The sequence below is a fragment of the Haliotis cracherodii genome, unplaced genomic scaffold (assembly GCF_022045235.1).
Source record: "Haliotis cracherodii isolate W230 unplaced genomic scaffold, xgHalCrac1.p SCAF_10, whole genome shotgun sequence".
NCBI classification, from domain to species: domain Eukaryota; kingdom Metazoa; phylum Mollusca; class Gastropoda; order Lepetellida; family Haliotidae; genus Haliotis; species Haliotis cracherodii.
Window position 1 is genome coordinate 13,727,534 of NW_027266265.1, and position 19,908 is coordinate 13,747,441.

Below are 19,908 nucleotides of genomic sequence, written 5' to 3' on the forward strand. Positions count from 1 at the left end.
TACACCAGGTAGGTAGGGATATTACACCAGGTAGGTAGGGACATTACACCAGGTAGGTAGGGACATTACCCCAGGTAGGTAGGGACATTACACCAGGTAGGTAGGGACATTACACCAGGTAGGTAGGGACATCACACCAGGTAGGGACATTACACCAGGTAGATAGGGACATTACACCAAGTAGGTATGGACATTACACCAGGTAGGTAGGGACATCTCATCAGGTAGGTAGGGACATTACACCAGGCAGGTAGGGACATTACACCAGGTAGGTAGGGACATTTCACCAGGTAGGTAGGGACATCTCATCAGGTAGGTAGGGACATTTCATCAGACATTGCTGTATCATCACACTCATTAACTGATGTTCTCTTTCAGACAGTTGCGTGGAGAGACTTGCTATTATGCGCGACGTGTTCCAGCCTCTCTCTGATGTGTGTTACAGTCATGGGTTCAGCTTGGAAATCCTTGATCCTCACTGGATAGGAACCAACCAATCAGCACAAAGCCAGAGGTCTCTGACCAATCATCTATTGCGAGGAAGTGGGAATGTACCGACTCTTATGTTGGTAAGTGTTCAATAACAAATACCATGCTCTGGATTCACTGTCTCTAAGAAATGCTTACTTACTTTGGGTTTTATCGTCTGCTTTCCGACATTTGCGTATTTCGCGCACGGGCCCGCCAGGCCATTTAGTGATGTGGTCGAGAAGGGTATGTCCGAAAGACAAGGCAACCTGGCGGAAATTTGGAATTTTGAAATTAAAGTGTTAAAGTTTTCGAGGTTGCATGATTAGAAATCACATTCCGACTGTCACTTTCATGATCTGGTAAGTGACGCTCTGACTGTTCGGATGATAGAAGGTTCTGACGTGACTCCTAATGGGATGTCTTCAGATGTTTGTTTAGCAGTAGTGAACTAAGGTCTGATTTTAATGAGATTTTTTTTTCAGTTCCCATAACGTTTAATGTTTTTGAATTTGTTAAATGTGAGAATAAAATGTCTATTATTCCAGGTGTTGCTAAATGACAAGCTGGGCAGTTGTCTCCCCTGGATACTACCCAGGGACGTTTTCACAGACACTGTGTCACTCATTACTGATGAAACGGAGAAGAAGTTGATTGAATCAAGTTACCGTGATGATGACACTGTTGAACCTTTCACCTGTAACCTCACCGTGTTCAACTCAAACGAGAGCAAGAAGGGGAAAAGCACACAGAAGAAAATGGCCCAGATCGAGGCTGTGTGGAAGAAATATATGACAGAGGAAAACAAGCAGAGGTACCTCAAGTCAGGTAAACCTGTTACTAAGTTCACATAACCAATAACATTTGTATTTACCCATAGTATATCCTTGCGAATAGTGAACCTCAAGAGAATGCAATGTACATGGTCATTGTTATATATTACAAATGTCAGGCTTGCTGTTATTGTATCCCAATTGCGTGGATCGATGCTCATGATGTCAATCACTGGATTGTCTGGTCCAGACTCGATTATTTACAGACAGCCATCATATAGCTGGAACATTGCTGAGTGTGGCGTTAAACAACAAACAAACAATCAATGGGCGGCCATTCGATAAAAAAATACACTTCGACATGCAGTTTTCATATTAATTTGACTATTTTTGCGAACTTTTGACCTTTATTTCATTTTTATATTTTATAACCGAAATCTGTTTGTTTTGTATTTTGACCTTTGTTAGTAACATTTGACTATTATTGCACACTTTTGTCCTTTATTTCAACTTTGTATTTTTTTACTAAATGGCCCATAGTTTTCTGCCTTTTCAGTAATAAATCTCTGAAATAGGTCAAACTAGTCATTTTTAGAATTCTTTTGGGCTCTACCACCATGACATTTCATAGAGTTCGTCAAGAAGTATGTTTATCTTCTTGACTTGTTTTGTTAGTACACCTTTTCCACAATACTATTGAGAATGCTCTGCAAAGAAATAGACCCAAATCATTCTGTGACAAAACTTAAATATGGTATTTTTCCAAGGCAGTTCACTCACTCAGTCACTCACTCACTTATCAGTGATTGACACACTCACTCTCACTCCCTCATTCATTCATTAACTCATTCATTCATGAAAAGGTGAACTCATCCATTAACGCATGCACTCACTCACTCACTCTCTCATTCACACACTCGTCAGTGATTGACACACTCACTCTCTCTCACTCACTCATTCATTCATTAACACTCACTCAGTCACTCATTAAAAGGTGAACTCATCCATTAACTCACTCACTCACTCCAACACATAAAGAAACCTGTAAACCAAGTGAAAAAACCTGGGTCAGCAACAATCCAGCAGTATTATTGTTTTAAATGAATGATCAAGCACAAGCAGCTTTGATCCAGGAAGTCAAAGCGAGAGTACACACGTTCACCCATGGCTAACCCATCCATCACTATTGATTCACTGAAAAGTTCAGTGAGTGAGGGAGTGAGTGAGGATTTACGCCGTTTTTAGCAATATTCTAGCAATATCACGGCGGGGGACACCAGAAATGGGCTTCACACATTGTACCCATGTCAGGAATCGAACCCAGGTCTTCGGCGTGACAAGCAAACACTTTAACCGCCAGGCTACCCGACCACCCCTAAAAGGTCAGATACACCCCGTGTAGAGATGTACTTTCTTCCGAGTGTACCCCAAGAAATTCACAGATATATAGGGGCGGTCGCGTAGCCCAGGCGTTAAAGCGTTCGCTTGTCGCGCCGAAGACCAGGGTTCGATTCCCGACATGCGTACAATGTGTGAAGCTCATTTCTGGTGTCCCCCGCCGTGATATTGCTGGAATATTGCTAAAAGCGGCGTAAAACCATACTCACTCACTCACTCACAGATATATAGATGGGCCTTTTGGAATTTAAGTTTGCCAACGAAAACAATATACTGTTGATCCATCTTCAAACTCAGTGGATGTCATGTGACACTGAGCTAGTTTGCCTCTTCCTTTCTATTGAAATTGATGATGCCATTTTCAGTATCCTAATCCCTTGGATTTTTTTATGAATTTAAAATATGTCCACTAAGCATTTTTTCATGCATGTGTCCAGTCCACTTTGTGAAGGTACATATATCAACTTCTTAACATAACCATTTTTGCTAAACAAAATAATATTTCTTGGTGATAGCTGGAGGCCCCAGGTTCTATTTTCAACAGTGCCATTATGATTTGAACTATGCCATTGTCGCTGGAAGAAAAGGAGTTTTGAACCATGCTACGGCTGTAAACGAGCATAAGGTTCCAGGGATATATTTGACCCTTAGTTCCAACAAGTGCGATTATAGAGATATTGTTTGTTTCTCGTATACATGGTCCATGATAATCCAGCTGTACCATGGCAGTCAGTGAGTAAGTCTGATGAGACAAGCCAGTGGTTGACATTATGAGCATCGTCCTATGTTGTCAGAGTAAGATGACATGCTATCAATCAAGTTACCAATCATGACAACCAGGTCTGATTAAGTCCCCTCTTACACCTAGCATAGGTTGCTAGGGAACAATATACCCTGGAATCTCCACAGGGAGACAAACTTGGGCTGCTGGGGACCTAACCTGCCTTGGAATCTACCCTGGAATCTCCACAGGGAGACAAGCATCGGCTACTGTTGACCTAACCTGCCTTGGAATCTACCCTGGAATCTCCACAGGGAGACAAGCATGGGCTACTGGAGACCTAACCTGCCTTGGAATCTACCCTGGAATCTCCACAGGGAGACAAGCATGGGCTACTGGAGACCTAACCTGCCTTGGAATCTACCCTGGAATCTCCACAGGGAGACAAGCATCGGCTACTGTTGACCTAACCTGCCTTGGAATCTCCACAGGGAGACAAACATGGACTCCAGGCACCTAACCTTCCCTGGAATCTCCACAGGGAGACAAACATGGGCTACTGCTGACCTAACCTGCTTTGGAATCTCTACAGGGAGACAAACATGGGCTACTGGAGACCTAACCTGCCTTGGAATCTCCACAGGGAGACAAACATGGACTCCAGGCACTTAACCTACCCTGGAATCTCCACAGGGAGACAAACATGGGCTACTGCTGACCTAACCTGCCTTGGAATCTCCACAGGGAGACAAACATGGGCTACTAGAGACCTAACTTGCCTTGGAATCTCCACAGGGAGACAAACATGGGCTACTGCTGACCTAACCTGCCTTGGAATCTCCACAGGGAGACAAACATGGGCTACTGCTGACCTAACCTGCCTCGGAATCTCCACAGGGAGACAAACATGGGCTACTGGAGACCTAACCTGCCTTGAAATCTCCACAGGGAGACAAAGATGGATTCTTTGGGACCTAACCTGCCTTGGAATCTCCACAGGGAGACAAACATGGGCTACTGTTGACCTAACCTGCCTTGGAATCTCCACAGGGAGACAAACATGGGCTACTGGAGACCTAACCTGCCTTGGAATCTCTACAGGGAGACAAACATGGGCTACTGTTGACCTAACCTGCCTTGGAATATCCACAGGGAGACAAACATGGGCTACAGGGGACCTAACCTGCCCTGGAATCTCCACAGGGAGACAAACATGGGCTACTGGATACCTAACCTGCCTTGGAATCTCTACAGGGAGACAAACATGGGCTACTGTTGACCTAACCTGCCTTGGAATCTCCACAGGGAGACAAACATGGGCTACTGGGGACCTAACCTGCCTTGGAATCTCCACAGGGAGTCAAACATGGGCTACTGTTGACCTAACCTGCCTTGGAATCTCCACAGGGAGACAAACATGGGCTAATGGAGACCTAACCTGCCTTGGAATCTCCACAGGGAGACAAACATGGGCTACTGTTGACCTAACCTGCCTTGGAATCTCCACAGGGAGTCAAACATGGGCTACTGGAGACCTAACCTGCCTTGGAATCTACCCTGGAATCTCCACAGGCCCATATAATGAACTTTTTGTCATGAACTAAATTAGATGAAAACATGACCTCAATACCATGTAGCCATTTATTACACTCACTTATTTTAACCTGAGACCTAGTCTGTCATTCAGACCCTGAAACAAATATATCCAATACAGCCCATGCAAGTCTATAATGTTTGGCAAGTCTAGATTACTGCAATATCAGGTTAGTCTACTAGAGACCTTATAGTGCACTGAGAGGTTTCAACTTTTCATGAGAATTAAAAAACTTTTATTTGAATTTCAGGTTTGGAAACAGAGATAAATCTAGGCCTCATATCCAAGAGAGTTCCACCTGACAATGTGTTTGTGGTGATGCGGTCATTCACAGACGTGACAGGGGTGTCCGAACTTTACATGGACGTGGTCAACGGGGAAAGAGACCAACACTCCCTGGAAACTATACAACATTTGAAGGAACTTATTGATAATAATGTGCCAAACTCCAACATTGTTAAGTTTGATGTCCAGTGGACACCTAATGACCTTGACCCTGCAAAGGTCGCTGAGCATGCTCGGTATATACAGAATTTCTGTGAAACTCTACGAAAGGACCTGACTGGGAAGCTGCAAAGCATCATGGAAACACACAGCTCAACCATCTTACCTCTCAGTGAGTGATATGCTTGATTTTCTGGAGTACCTTGTTATCTTAGGGCATTAATCCTCTCCTGAAACAATGACCAACATGTCTGTTTGTCAGCATACATTAGTTCTGTCATTTGGAGTTAAATTGAGGGGCAAAAGAAAGGATGCCAAGTTTATTATTTATGTAATTTAAAATTGAAAGAAATGTTGTTAAATTTAATTATGTCTATTCAACCATCACTCATTCCTGTAAACAGTAGTCGGTGGTGAGTTATTTTGTGTACAAATAAATTGTTTCAAGGACAATCTCATTAAAATCAGATCTTTGTTCTCGCTTCCGCTGATCAAAGATCTGAGGACATCCCATTACGGGTCACGTCAGGCCGACCTTGCTCGAACTTTGACCGACCAATGGAATGACCAATCAGAAGGCAGCTTTCTCGTGCTTTATGGCACAAATTTCAAATTGGCGACTACGCTTTGAAACATATTTTGACAAATTCTCGATTACAAATTTGAAACCTGATAAAACATTCTGGAATGGCTAAAAGATGGTCTAGATTGTACGGGTTCAGTCGTTAATCCCGTAACTTTCGTTCGAAATACACCATGTTAAAGTTTTCAAGATTGCGTGACTAGAAATCACATTCCGACTGTCACTTTCATAATCTGGTAAGCGACTGATTAGTCGGATGAAAGGTCGTTCTGGCGTCACCCCTAATTGGATGTCTTCAGATCTTTGTATAGCGAGAACTAAGGTCTGATTTTAATGAGATTGGTTCAAGGAAGACTGGGTAAGAAATGAATTTGTAACCACATGACAATGTTTTAAATGTTGTGCCCAAAAAAGCAAATTTAGTGATTTTCAAGATGTCTAGGGTACCCATCAGCACTTGAGTTTTGTGCGAAAAAAAATATTTTAATTTTTAAAAGTTTTATATCAAATTATTTTTTAAAAATTATTATTATGTAGAAATATCATTTGAGTGCTGACTAAGTACAGTTATTTCTTTAATATAATATCACTAATTGAAAACATTTGATAAAATCAACTGAGAGGTATAGTTTCTTTAGTTCCTAGTTTACTTTGACCTGATTGGCGGTCCGGTAGCCCAGTGGTCAAAGCATTAGCTTGTCACACCGAAGACCAAGGTTCTATTTCCAACATGGGTACAATATGTGAAGCCCATTTCTGGTGTCTCCCGCCGTGATATTGCTGGAATATTGCTAAAAGCGGCGTAAAACCATATTCACTTACTCACTCACGACTTAGTCCTGACAATATAATTATACATCAGTAAAAGTTCCCAAATTGGAACTGTAAAGTCCCCATTTCATATTGATATGTAGTTGTTTATGAATCCTATACTGCTCAAAACAAGTTAAGGACCACTCAATTCTTTCATATTGCTATAGTTAATCAGTCATGCCATGAAGGAATCAGGTGTTCTGTTAATTCTTCTGAGTAATATAAATACCTCAGACATTTACCTGATGAAGGAACCCATGAAGATCGGGGGGAAAATAGGACTCCAGCAACCCATGCTTGCCGCAAATGGCAACTGTGCTTGTCGTAAGAGGCGACTAACGGGACCGGGTGGTCAGGCTCGCTGACTTGGTTGATACATGTCATCATATCCTAATTTTGTAGATCAATGCTCATGAGATCAGTCACTGGATTGTCAGAATCAATTATTTACAGACCGCCGTCGTATGGCTTGAATATTACTGAGTGCGGGGTTAAACAACAAACAAACAAACAAAACAAACAAACAAACAAACCTGATGAAGGGGCAACATATTCCCAAGGCAAGGGAGTTAACTGACTATACAAGTCCAGTTTCCACCCTTGCCGAACTAGGCTGAAATTATGGAGTTATATTTTGGCTGGACTAACGAGTCTATGCATAGTCCAATCAAAATCGCACAATGAAATCAAATTCCGGTTCATAAACTGCTGTGCAGATTTTGATCAATTTCAGGAAACATGTGTATCGTCAACTTAGCGTCAACAGATATTTTTTGACTATAGGTATTGATTATCAATCAGATTATAATCACTTAGAGACGCCATTTTGTTTGAAGCAAATGCAAGTGATATGAGTGATGGAATCTGATTGGTAAATAGGAGGGACATAGAAGGGACATAACTCGTATTAACCCCAGAAATTCCGGCCTAGTTTGGCAAGGGTGGAAACCAATCTCATTAAAATCAGATCTTAGTTCTCGCTACCGCTAAACAAAGATCTGAGGATATCCCATAGCGTTCATGTCTTTATGTCTGTATTCATACAATCTGGACCATCTATTAGCCATTCCAGAATGTTCTTTTGTTCGATTTTATAATTTTTTAATCGAGGTTAGTCGCCAGTTTGGAACCTGTGCCGTCAAGCTTGATTAAGCTGCCTTCTGATTGGCTATTATCGACTTCTTGTTAGTCATTTCATTGATCGGTCAAAGTTCACGAAAGGTCAGACATGACCTCAGATCTTTGTTTAGCGGTAGCGAGAACTAAGATCTGATTTTAATGAGATTGGGGTGAAAACTGGACTTTTATCGTCAGTTAACTCCCTTGCCTCGAAAGGTGAAGGGGCAAGAAATAGCTCTGAAACTTTTATAAAAAAACTAAAACAACATCGTTATCGGTCTTCAGAATTAAACAAGCCTCACATAATCATTGCCGACCCCACATTCTCTAGATATTCCAGACAAGATTTACCAAGAGGTGGCAGCCCATACCTCACTGTGTCAGAACCTCCAGCACATCTACACACCATCACTGCCGGTGTTGAGTCGGATCTCCGCTTACCTCACCAACTCCGATGAGTTCCCGATGGTGCTGGTGTGTGATGCCGAGGTCGACACGCACGCCCTGACCTCCCATGTGGTGTCATTGATCTCCGACAAGAACGCCGCTACCGTGGTACGCTTCCTCGGCCTGACACCTGAGAGCAAGAGCATCGGATCTTTGGTGGCAGGGATTTGCATACAGATGGGACACCTCTACTGTCAACCCGTTGCATGCTTAGATCTGGTAAATATTGATAAACCCCGCCATTTTAGAAAAATAAAACAAACATGGAAATATGATGAATATATTTGATTTATATTTGATGTCATGAGCTTTTTTTTTTCAAATCAAAACATAAAATCAATGAAAAGATATAAAATGCCGGGTAAAGAAAGAATGACTTTATAAATTAAATTTGACCAAATAATTACGACCATTGCCAGGCTGACAAGTCACCCAAACGTAAGGTCCAAAACACAACCATGATATCCGTATCAAATACATCATCGAATAACCATTTCTTGTTTTTATTTTCAATTTAAGCGGGGGCACAGGTGGCCCAGTCGGCACAGGCGCTGCGATTCGCTGTGCAGAGTTGCATCCCTTGGGCACGCCAGAAACCTATGATTGTGGGTTCGAATCCCGGTTCACCCCGATTATGTTTCTAGGTTTGTCAGCACCATACCTGTGCTCGTGGGTTTCACCGAAGTGGTGAACGTCCGAGACCTGCATCACTTCGGGCTTTCCTCCCAAATTAAGCTGACACGCTGTGATATAACTGAAATACTGTCAAAAGCGGCGTAAAACCAACTCACTCACTCACTCACTTCAATTAAAGACACCTTCAAAAATTGATGAATACTTTCTTTTGCCTGGCAGTTTATTTATAATTTGTTTACAGGTTATCTCATTAAGAAAATCAGTAAACATATTGATCTTGCCTTAGGAAAACATTAGATTTTGGAAAAGAGAGACTTGCATACTGTACATATAGACATATTTAATGACTTTATAAACAATAACCAGACTATCAAGCGCAAATTGTATTACTATTTGCTTCCATCTTGTGTCTTCAATGTTAAGTGCACCACCTGTAGGTCTTTTTATTAAAACAAACATTAACTGTATAATTTATGAAGATAATTACCTGATTTTGTTTCCATATAATATGATATATAGGAAAAGAAATTGTATTATGTGAGCACTTGGCAGGCATAATGCATATTTTTTATTTCTAATATTGTATACTTACAATACAAAAACACAAGAAGGTAATAATCTCCTTATCATGAAATATATCCATCTTAAAACAATCCATGTTTAAGGCATAATTTTGCTCAATGAAGTAACTTTAAAAACCGTGTGTGAATGTAGTCATTGATTGAATCACCCTATTTGCCCTATTGGGGCAAATGATCAGAAACCACAATCTAAAATTAATGGGAATAATTGTCGATTATTTATTGATTAGCGGACATTGTATAGACTTGTGGGACTTAAATGTAGTTTTTGCTCTGTGGCCTCATTTGAATACTTTTGTTGGATTGTGACACCAAGTGTATCTGGTGGTTTTTCCCATCGATAACACTGTCCATTATCTGCTGATATGTGTTATTTCCAATCTGTTTCTATCGTCAGCCTAATTTCCATGAGTTGATGCAACATGCCTGTGAACAGCGCCCTCTGATCATAGTGCTAGGGGAGGTAACTGAGGCAGTCATTGACTGGGTGCCGGAACAGCTGCCGCCTCACGTCAAGGCTGTGGTCTTGACCTCCAACCATCAGGTCGTTCTGGAGATGAAACGTCAGGTGAGATGCTCCAGTAGTAGTATCAACATGGCTTATTCGCAGGGTTTTGACATCAATGCAGATTAAGAACAAGGATGAAGATAATAAAAAGATGATGAAGTAGTTTCACAGATATTTTTATGTTTATTCAAGATGGATGGATGATGGATGCTTGGATGGATGCATTGATGGCTGGATGGATGAATTGATGACTGGATGGATGGATGCATGGATGGATGGATAGATGTATTGATGGCTGGCTGGATGGATGTATGCATTGATGGCTGGATGGATGCATTGATGGATGAATTGATGACTGGATGGATGCATTGATGGCTGGCTGGTTGGATGGATGCATTGATGGATGGATGGATGGATGCATTGATGGCTGGATGGATGAATTGATGACTGGATGGATGGATGAATGGATGATGCATTGATGGATGGCTGGCTGGCTGGATGCATTGATGGCTGAATGGATGCATTGATGACTGGATGGATGGATGAATTGATGGATGATGGATGCATGGATAGATGAATGGATGATGCATTGATGGCTGGCTGGATGGATGGATGCATTGATGACTGGATGGATGGATGCATTGATGACTGGATAGATGCATTGATGGATGGATGCATTGATGGCTGGATGGATGCATTGATGACTTGATGGATGGATGGATGCATTGATGACTGGATGTATGCATTGATGGCTGGATGGATAGATGCATTGGTGGCTGGATGGATGGATGCATTGATGACTGGATGTATGCATTGATGGCTGGATGGATAGATGCATTGGTGGCTTGCTGGATGGATGCATTGATGGATGGATGCATTGATGACTGGATGGATGGATGCATTGATGGCTGGATGCATTGATGGCGAGATGGATGGATGCATTGATGGATTGATGGCTGGATGGATGCATTGATAACTGGATGGATGGATGGATTGATGACTGGATGGCTGAATGGATGGATGCACTGATGGATGGATGGATGCATTGATTGATGGATGGATGGATGCATTGATGGCTGGATGGATGGATGCATTGATGACTGGCTGGATGGATGCATTGATGACTGGATGGATGGATGCATTGATGACTGGATGTATGGATGGATGCATTGATGACTGGATGGATGGATGCATTGATGACTGGATGGATGGATGCATTGATGACTGGATGGATGGATGGATGCATTGATGACTGGATGGATGGATGCATTGATGACTGGATGGATTCATTGGTGACTGGATGTATGGATGGATGCATTGATGACTGGATGGATGGATGCATTGATGACTGGATGGATGGATGGATGCATTGATGACTGGATGGATGGATGCATTGATGACTGGATGGATTCATTGGTGACTGGATGTATGGATGGATGCATTGATGACTGGATGTATGGATGATATATGTATTGATGACTGGATGGATGCATTGATGACTGGATGGATGGATGCATTGATGACTGGATGGATGGATGGATGCATTGGTGGATGGCTGGCTGGCTGGATGCAGTGATGACTGGATGGATGGATGCATTGATGACTGGATGGATGGATGGATGCATTGGTGGATGGCTGGCTGGCTGGATGCAGTGATGACTGGATGGATGGATGCATTGATGGCTGGATGGATGAATGCATTGCTGGCTGGCAGGATGGATAGATGGATGCATTGATGGCTGGCTGGACTGATGACTTGATGGCTGGCTGGCTGGATGCATTGATGGCTGGATGGATGCATTGATGGATGGATGGCTGTATTGATGGATGGATGCATTAATGGCTGGCTGGATGGATGGATGCATTGATGGCTGGATGGCAGGATCAGTCATGCCAAGGGTCAAGATCATAACCTGAGGTTGAGGACTCAAACTGAATCTTGAATCTTCATATTAGGTCAAGGTCACTTATTGGTATTCAGGCAATATATAAGGTCAAGGTCACTAAATGGCAATGTATATGCTTACCATTTCTACTTCAATGCCCTTTCATGTAGATATTTTGAAGTTTTAAGCATGTGGTGGTTGCATGATATGAATACATATATATGTATGACAAGTGATGACAGTGGTATGATAACGATAGTAGGTCCCTTTGTATGTATTCTAATGAGGAACATATACCATATTTTCATTGTTAAACTGAATTCCACCTAGGAATATGATAAACATTGGATATTGAAGGTCAAGTAAGGTCATGAAACCCGTAAAGATGCGGGGTAGAATAGGTCTTCAGCAACCCATGCTTGCTGTAAAAGGTGACTATGCTTATCATAAGAGATGACTAACAGGATCAGGTGGTCAGGCTCGCTGACTTGGTTGATGCATGTCATCGATCCCAGTTGCATGGCTCGATCCTCATGATGTCTATCCCGGGATTGTCCGGTCCAGACTCGATTACTTACAGACCACCGTCATATGGCTGAAATATTGCTGAGTGCAGTGTTAAACAACAAACAAACTTAAGGTCATTAGCTCATAAATATGTTATATGTAAGAAGTTTCTACTGTAGGTAGATGAAATATGGTATATATTATCTAGGATGGGCATGGACTTTGGTAATTTCCTGAGTGACATTGAAGGTCAAGGTCAGTGGAATGATCATTCTTCCTACCATTTGTTCTACCTATTTGAGGACTTAGACAAACTTCTGTCTGTTTGAAAGGTTCAAGAAATGTAAGAAGTTTCTACAGTAGGTAGATGAAATATGGTATATATTATCTAGGATGGGCATGGACTTTGGTAATTTCCTGAGTGACATTGAAGGTCAAGGTCAGTTGAATGATCATTCTTCCTACCATTTGTTCTACCTATTTGAGGACTTAGACAACCTTCTGTCTGTTTGAAATTGAGGGTCAAGGTCATTTGTCGTCCAGTACATGTGATTTTCTAAGTAAGGGTAGCTAGAGGTTTTTGACTTTCTCGATCTAGTTTTTCAGAAGTGCCGTTAACCACAACCAATACCACACTCAAACACTTGACTGTGTAGTCTTTGACCTTTTCTTGCCCATTTCGAACAATTGTGGAATACTCTAAAGATTAAATCTCTTCTTTCAGATGCCAAGAGATTGTTTTGTTCAAGTGCCATGCCTAACAACAAACGCCTCCAATGAGATGGTGAAGAAAATGATAGCCCTCTCCAGTATCGAAGATAGTAAAATTCCTTCTGTGATACATGACCAATCCCATACAGTAGTTGCCTCCCTTGGGGTACAACTATTCTGTGATTTGTCAAGCCTTTCTGTGATATCCGGCGACCAACCCACGAGGACTGAATTATCATTTAAGCAACTTTTTCAGAAGCTGGAGAGCACTTTCAGTCATATAATCGTGTCCAAATTAATTTGTTTTCTTTTACTGTCACAGTCAGGATTGTCAAGTTTTCACATTGCAGCCATTTTGTCCCAAGATGAAGAAATACTGAAAGCACTGAAGCACACAGATCCAACAACAGTTTTCCACACATTGTTTTTCATGTGGCTGGAGATCAAGACATGCCTGCAGCCTTTTTTACATGTTTTTACATTCAATGGTGTTTTGCTTCATGTATTATTTAGCACACATTTACGGACATTGCTCATGCGACGATATTTATCAGACGGCAGTGAAAACAAGGTTCATCAACATCTGTGTGCCTTCTATGAAAGTGTTACCAGTGATAATGAAGAGCAAGCTGCCAAGCATTTGTTCTACTTAAAGAATTTCAAAGTTTTTAAATATTTGGAATACCCTTACCAGTGTTCACAGTGCAAGAAGGGAAACTTTAACAATCAGTTTATATTCAATATGGACTGGCTCAGGGCGAAGATCGCAGCTACAAGCACTCTTTGTGTTTTGGGAGATATGGATGAACAACAGAAGGTAAACTCCGAAGTCAAACTTCTCTACCAAGCTTTAGCACTGTCGGCAGGGGCGCTAGATATATGTCACTCTCAAATCACCAGTCAGTTCCTGTCTAGGTTATCGGAGATATTGGACCATTCCCAGCACACAAACATCGGAAAGCTGTTGCAGACATGCCAAGGTGAGACGGATGTCCGTTTGGAGGCCATGTCTACGTGTCTGCTACATCCCAACTCTCAGATCCCGCCACCCATTTCGGATGATGAACTCAGCGGTTTGTACTGGGTGCCAGGTCACACGACTTTTATCATAAGCTTGTCATCTAACTCTGACGAGATAACTGTTTGGGATAGAAAAACGCATAAATTTGTTCGAAAGTTAACAGGAGTTCATCGACCTCAAGATTTGAAAATGGTTGATTCGTTCCAAGCTGTGGTTCTGTGCAATCGAGAACTAATAATTTATGACCTTGATCAAGGATGCCTGGAAACGAAGCTACGGGGGGTCCTGAATCTCAAGCAACCGATGTTTGGTGTTCGGAATGACGAAAGCGTGATCACTTTGTCCCGAAATAGGATGTACATCAATGTCCTTGACATTGAGTCAGGTGACACCGTGGCAACGTTCAAAGCGGGTGAGGATCGTTTTCTCAACAGTCTCTTGATCAGTAAGAATGGCAAGATTCTAGTGTGTGGTGATGAAACACAGAAACCATCGCCACTGTTGGTGTGGGAGCTTCAGGAACGGCGTCTGATCCACGACCTGCGAATGGCCCAGCATCAGTTCATCACCAGCATCATGGACATCACAGACGACGGCCATTATGTTGTGTGTGCATGTGAGGTAAGAAATGGGCTTATGATTCAGTGTTGGCAGTTTTCAGGATTTTAAGTGGTCTAGTGGAGGTTTTGTCTGACGGAGAGAGGAAGTTTGGTGGTTCAATCCCCTGGCTGCCTCCGTGGTATAGTGGATATTATATCATTTTATTGGCAATACTGTATTCGACGTAATAAGCACTCCGCTCTAATAAGCGCCCACGGCGATATTTGCTAATATATTGGCTAGTGAACAATCCCAATTAGCACCCCTTCCAATTGATCAATGTACACAAGACTGATTTATTCTTGTATAATAAGCAATTGTATGATATATGCACCCTGAATTATGGACAATTAAATTTTGGAAAATATATCTGTCTTGTATACGCACATACTTTTCTTTTGTATAATTTCGGGCGATCAGCATAAATCACGAAATTTACGATCTTTCAATTCTGTTTTTTTCTCACTAAAATTATATTCTAATAAGAGCACCCTATTTCCTATTTTGAGAGCGCCCTGAGCATTTATTACGTCGAATACGGTAGGTAATGTCAGAGACCGGTATTTGGTCTCTGGTAATGTTCAATCAACTCTTGTCCTCTGCATCTTCCCAAGGGAAAAGCATCCACAGGCCTTTTTATCAAAGTCTTGTGTCCACCCTTGCCACATCAAGCCCACTTTCCTGTGCTAATTATGATTGGACTATCACACATATCGATAGTCCAATCAAGGAACGTTTCACATGTCAACATCCATGACTGTACATCTCTTTATTGACTCAACTTTTTCATCTTTTAAACCCCCCAACGATTGCCTATATTTTTGTGTCAGGGATGAAATTGCAAATGTTTTCGTTGTCTGATCAACAAGATTGCCGCCCATGGTAGTCACGATCTTTGTGAAGCTATACGAGATAAGAACAGCGTTTTCATTACAAGGGGCACAACTTGTGATATAGTGTGATCATGCTTAGCGATGGCAGCCTTCTCAATGGTTCCAACCCAACAAGTTCTTAGAAAGTTGCATGATCAAAAATATTAGTACACATATTTGAAGGCAAGTGTTTTCAGAAGCAAATAGTTTTGCATATTTTTTTACATTTCATGTACATTATTGCAGGTTTGTGAGTGAGGTATGCTCCAAATCTGGATCTATTAGGAAAACACTATGTAAAAGTCCACAGCTCTGTGTAACAAGTCAAACGTTTTGGTTTTTTTTAGGGTGCAGCGTAGTTATTGTTAAGTATTGTTACCGTAGTTATCCTTGTAGATGACCTGACGCCAACACAATTATCTGTTGTTTCAGGAGTTGGAATCGGAGGCGCCAAACTTCCTGGTAGTGTACGATCTGCTCAGTGGTCAAGTCTTCAAGATCTGGAAGTGGAAACACAGCTGTACAAGTCTGGCGGTTGTCACGGCAACCAAGTCTGTGGTCAGCATGCTGAACACTGGGGATGTATTGGTGTGGGACCTGGAGTCAGGGAACGTAAGGTCAGTTGGCTCTCAACCACCCAATATAGCAGCGTTAGAAATTGGCACTAGTCCTATAGTCCTTACCAAACTGCCCAATAGTAAAGGTATCCTAAGGACCAGTAGAAATTGGCCCATTTTAAGGGTTTTGCCATATGTTATCATTATAAGGACTAGTGGACAAAAACTGTTAGTTTCTAACCCTGTATAGATTCTCAGATGTTTTGGGGATTTTAAACCAACTGCTTTGAATGTAGTGTTAAAATAAGAACTTTTAGGACTGACCATCTATTATGGGGGGGGAAGGGTCATTACCTCTGACCAACACACCCCTACAGTTAATGAGATGTCCTTTAACAAAAGTATCAATATTGAAAAACTAATGTTTCTTTCCAGTTTGCTTGCCACGTGCACTTTGCTCTTTGTGGAATTGATAAAAGGATCACATGGTGGCATTGCTTCTAATTTTGTTGACATCGGCGGTCGGGTAGCCTAGTGGTTAAAGCGTTTGCTCGTCACGCCGAAGACCCAGGTTCAATTCCCGCCATGGGTACAATGTGTGAAGCCCATTTCTGGTCCCCCGTCATGATATTGCTGGAATATTGCTAAAAGCGGCGTCAATCCATACTCACTCACTCACTCACTCACTCACTCACTCACTCTCATTTTGTTGACAAGTCTTCTGTATGCTTGCAAGTTGTCTTGTGTACAGGTCACATGTCTTGTAGCGTTAAGCAACTTTGGTCGATAAGGGGGGAATAAGTTGATGGGTGAGCATGCTCTTCAAGTTTGACTTGTGAGAGTTTCCAGGTCTTCGGTCCTGCAATACACAAACACACGTTACATGTGGTGTCTGCTGAGGAAAGTTACTTCGTTCAAAATATTTCAATGTTCACTCAGCAGTGAATGGGTACCCAGTAGGATGAGATTGTAATGTGACTTTAAACCTTCCAGCACTTCATAAGACAGCTTGCGTTGTATACTCCCAAAGGAGCTGAGAATAAAATTTGCGTGCACACTGATCCATTGATCGTGGCAATATACATTGTAGTAGCTTTGGGGATTCTTCAAAAGGCTTGATTTGATGCTTTATAAAAATACACATTTAATATTCTATTGCAGGTTCCACATGAAGGGCGTGAATGCAGTCTGTAACCGAATCGTCTTGGCGTCTCAGTGCCACCTATGTCTCACATGGTACAAAGGGGAGAGCATTCTGCCTCATGCCAGAACACTCTGCGTATGGGATCTGGAAATAGGTAGGTGGACAGACTTGGTGCGCTACAATTTTGAGGTGAGGTGAGGTGAGGTGAGGTGAAATGGGGTTTAACGTCGCGTCCAAGATAGACGTGCATGCAAGTGCGTGTTGCTGCATGTACTAGGCCGGACTGATGCTGATGTATAGTGCTAGCTCACTGAGATACCATGCCGCAGTTTAACAAGAATACCCCACTCAGACACAGTATACTGACTCCGAACCGACCAGTCCTTGTTTTAGCCACTTAATGCCAAGCGCCAGACAGGGTAACAACAAGTTCCATCTTTTAACGTCTTTTGGTATGACGCAGCCGGGAATCGAACCCTGGACCTTCCGCTCTCCAGACGGACTACAATTTTGAGACCCGTGAAGATCTGGGGTAGAATAGGTCTTCAGCAACCCATGCTTGGCGTAAGAGGAAATTAACAGGATCGGGTGGTTAGGCTTGCTGACTTGGTTGATGCATGTCATCATATCCCAATTGCGTAGATTGATGCTCATGATGCCAATCACTGGATTGTCTGGTCTAGACTTGATTATTTACAGACTGCCATCATAGCTGGAATAGTGCTGAGTGCGTTTAACAACAAACAAACACTACATTTTACCTGAACACATAAAACTAAAAATTGATTATTCAAATTATTATAAGAATTGTTGCCATGTGTGCATTCAGCATAATAATAACAATTTATGTTTTCCAGATTATTTTTGTCCACATTTCAAGGGTCCGATGATTGAAACATTTTTTAAATTGTCTCAGTTAAACACACAAAAATTAAGAAGCATTAACGAACTGACAAACATTTTCTTGCAGGTAGGATGGTGGCCTGTCTGACTTTAGACGACAAACCGACCTGTATCGAGATCTCCCCTTTCGGTGACTCCATAATCCTTGGTCTTCCGAGACAGAATGACATCATCACGTTCAGTTTGACTTCTGTGGAATCTGAAGCATCGGATTCCGGGGAGGAAGAGGCTTGCTACGGAGACCCTACAAACAATGGTGCCATCATTCAGGTGTGATGTGGCATCCAGAACAAACTAATGGACCATTTCCATCTTTTGTGTCTCAGGAATTATAGAAAAGTTCATGACAGAGAAGTTATACAACCATACCGGGTCTTATGATTAACAGGGGGCACGGGAGTGCAGAGTTGAGTCCCTTGGGCACGCCAGAAACCTATGATTGTGGGTTCGAATCCCAGTTCGCCCCGATTATGTTTCTAGGTTTGTCAGCACCATACCCGTTCTCGTGGGCTTCACCGAAGTGGTAAACGTCTGAGACCTGCATCACATCGGGCTTTCCTCCCACATTAAGCTGACACGCCACGATATGACTGGAATACTGTTAAAAGCAGCGTTAAACCCAACTCACTCACTGACTATGATTAACAGTGTTGAGGATGCAGAACCTGGGACTGCAGCATCCTTCTAAACAGCCATGTAGAGCTCTGCCAAATTGGGAAGGATGAATCAGGATATTTCAGTCCACTGTAAGTGCTAGATGTTCTTGGTCTAGGTACTGAGATTATGTTGGTCAAGTTTTCACAGTGTAGAATGAGTGTTTGTGTCTATAGATTTTTTAATACACAAAGATATTATTTTCTTAAAACTACCTCTTCAATATGCTCTTGTGCAGCATGTAACATATTAACAAGTCATATCCCCAAGAACATGAATTTTGAGACAATTTTCCCCTAAAACAGTTCTTCAAAGAAGTATTTTTACTTTTTGAACATCATTGGTCCAGATTATTTGCTTTGCAAACTTTTTTGTCCTAAATACCTGAAGTCAAGAGGTACAATCAGAACTTATCTATTACTGCAAGATAGTATTTTCTTGTATATAATACACACATTGCTTTTGGGGTTATTTTTGAGATGAGGAAAATGCTATTCTTTTGCTTAGAGAGAGGCAGTCTGGGTGACTGTAAATTTGGAAATAAGGGTTACAAGACACAATTATTTATTTTTGAGTGAAAATGGCTGAAAAGTGACAAGATTTGTAAGACAAGAAATTAAATTAATCATTAGAAGGTCAAACACTCTGTAATGAACTGTATGTTCTACTGCAAACTGAAGAAGTGTAGGGGACTGAATGTTGATATTCCTGTGTTTTCATGGCAGAATAAAATGTTTTTTACGAAAATTAAGGTTCAGGGCCTTTGTTATTTCAAAAAACTTGTATTTTTCTGTACCACTTAAAATCATCTGACTTTTATATTTATGTTTTTTTCTTTTATGAGATATCAACATTATGTACATCCTCCCTAAGGATGTTGATAAATTGTACAAGCTTGATTAATATTTATCCATATTTAAATAATGATGACTCCCTGAATAGAAACCAACCTTTGCAATTTCGGACAA

At 41.6% G+C, this 19,908-nt stretch overlaps 1 protein-coding gene across 1 annotated transcript; it reads left to right on the forward strand.

The window, feature by feature from the left end:
• Nucleotides 1-968: 968 nt before the first annotated feature.
• Nucleotides 969-18,562, forward strand: LOC139446793 (NACHT and WD repeat domain-containing protein 2-like). The gene is made up of 8 exons (XM_071228126.1): nucleotides 969-1,296; nucleotides 5,205-5,570; nucleotides 8,245-8,579; nucleotides 9,975-10,145; nucleotides 13,203-14,831; nucleotides 16,115-16,299; nucleotides 17,401-17,537; nucleotides 18,354-18,562. The coding sequence occupies exons 1-8, from the start codon at nucleotides 969-971 to the stop codon at nucleotides 18,560-18,562; spliced, it is 3,360 nt and encodes a 1,119-aa protein (XP_071084227.1).
• Nucleotides 18,563-19,908: the final 1,346 nt, after the last annotated feature.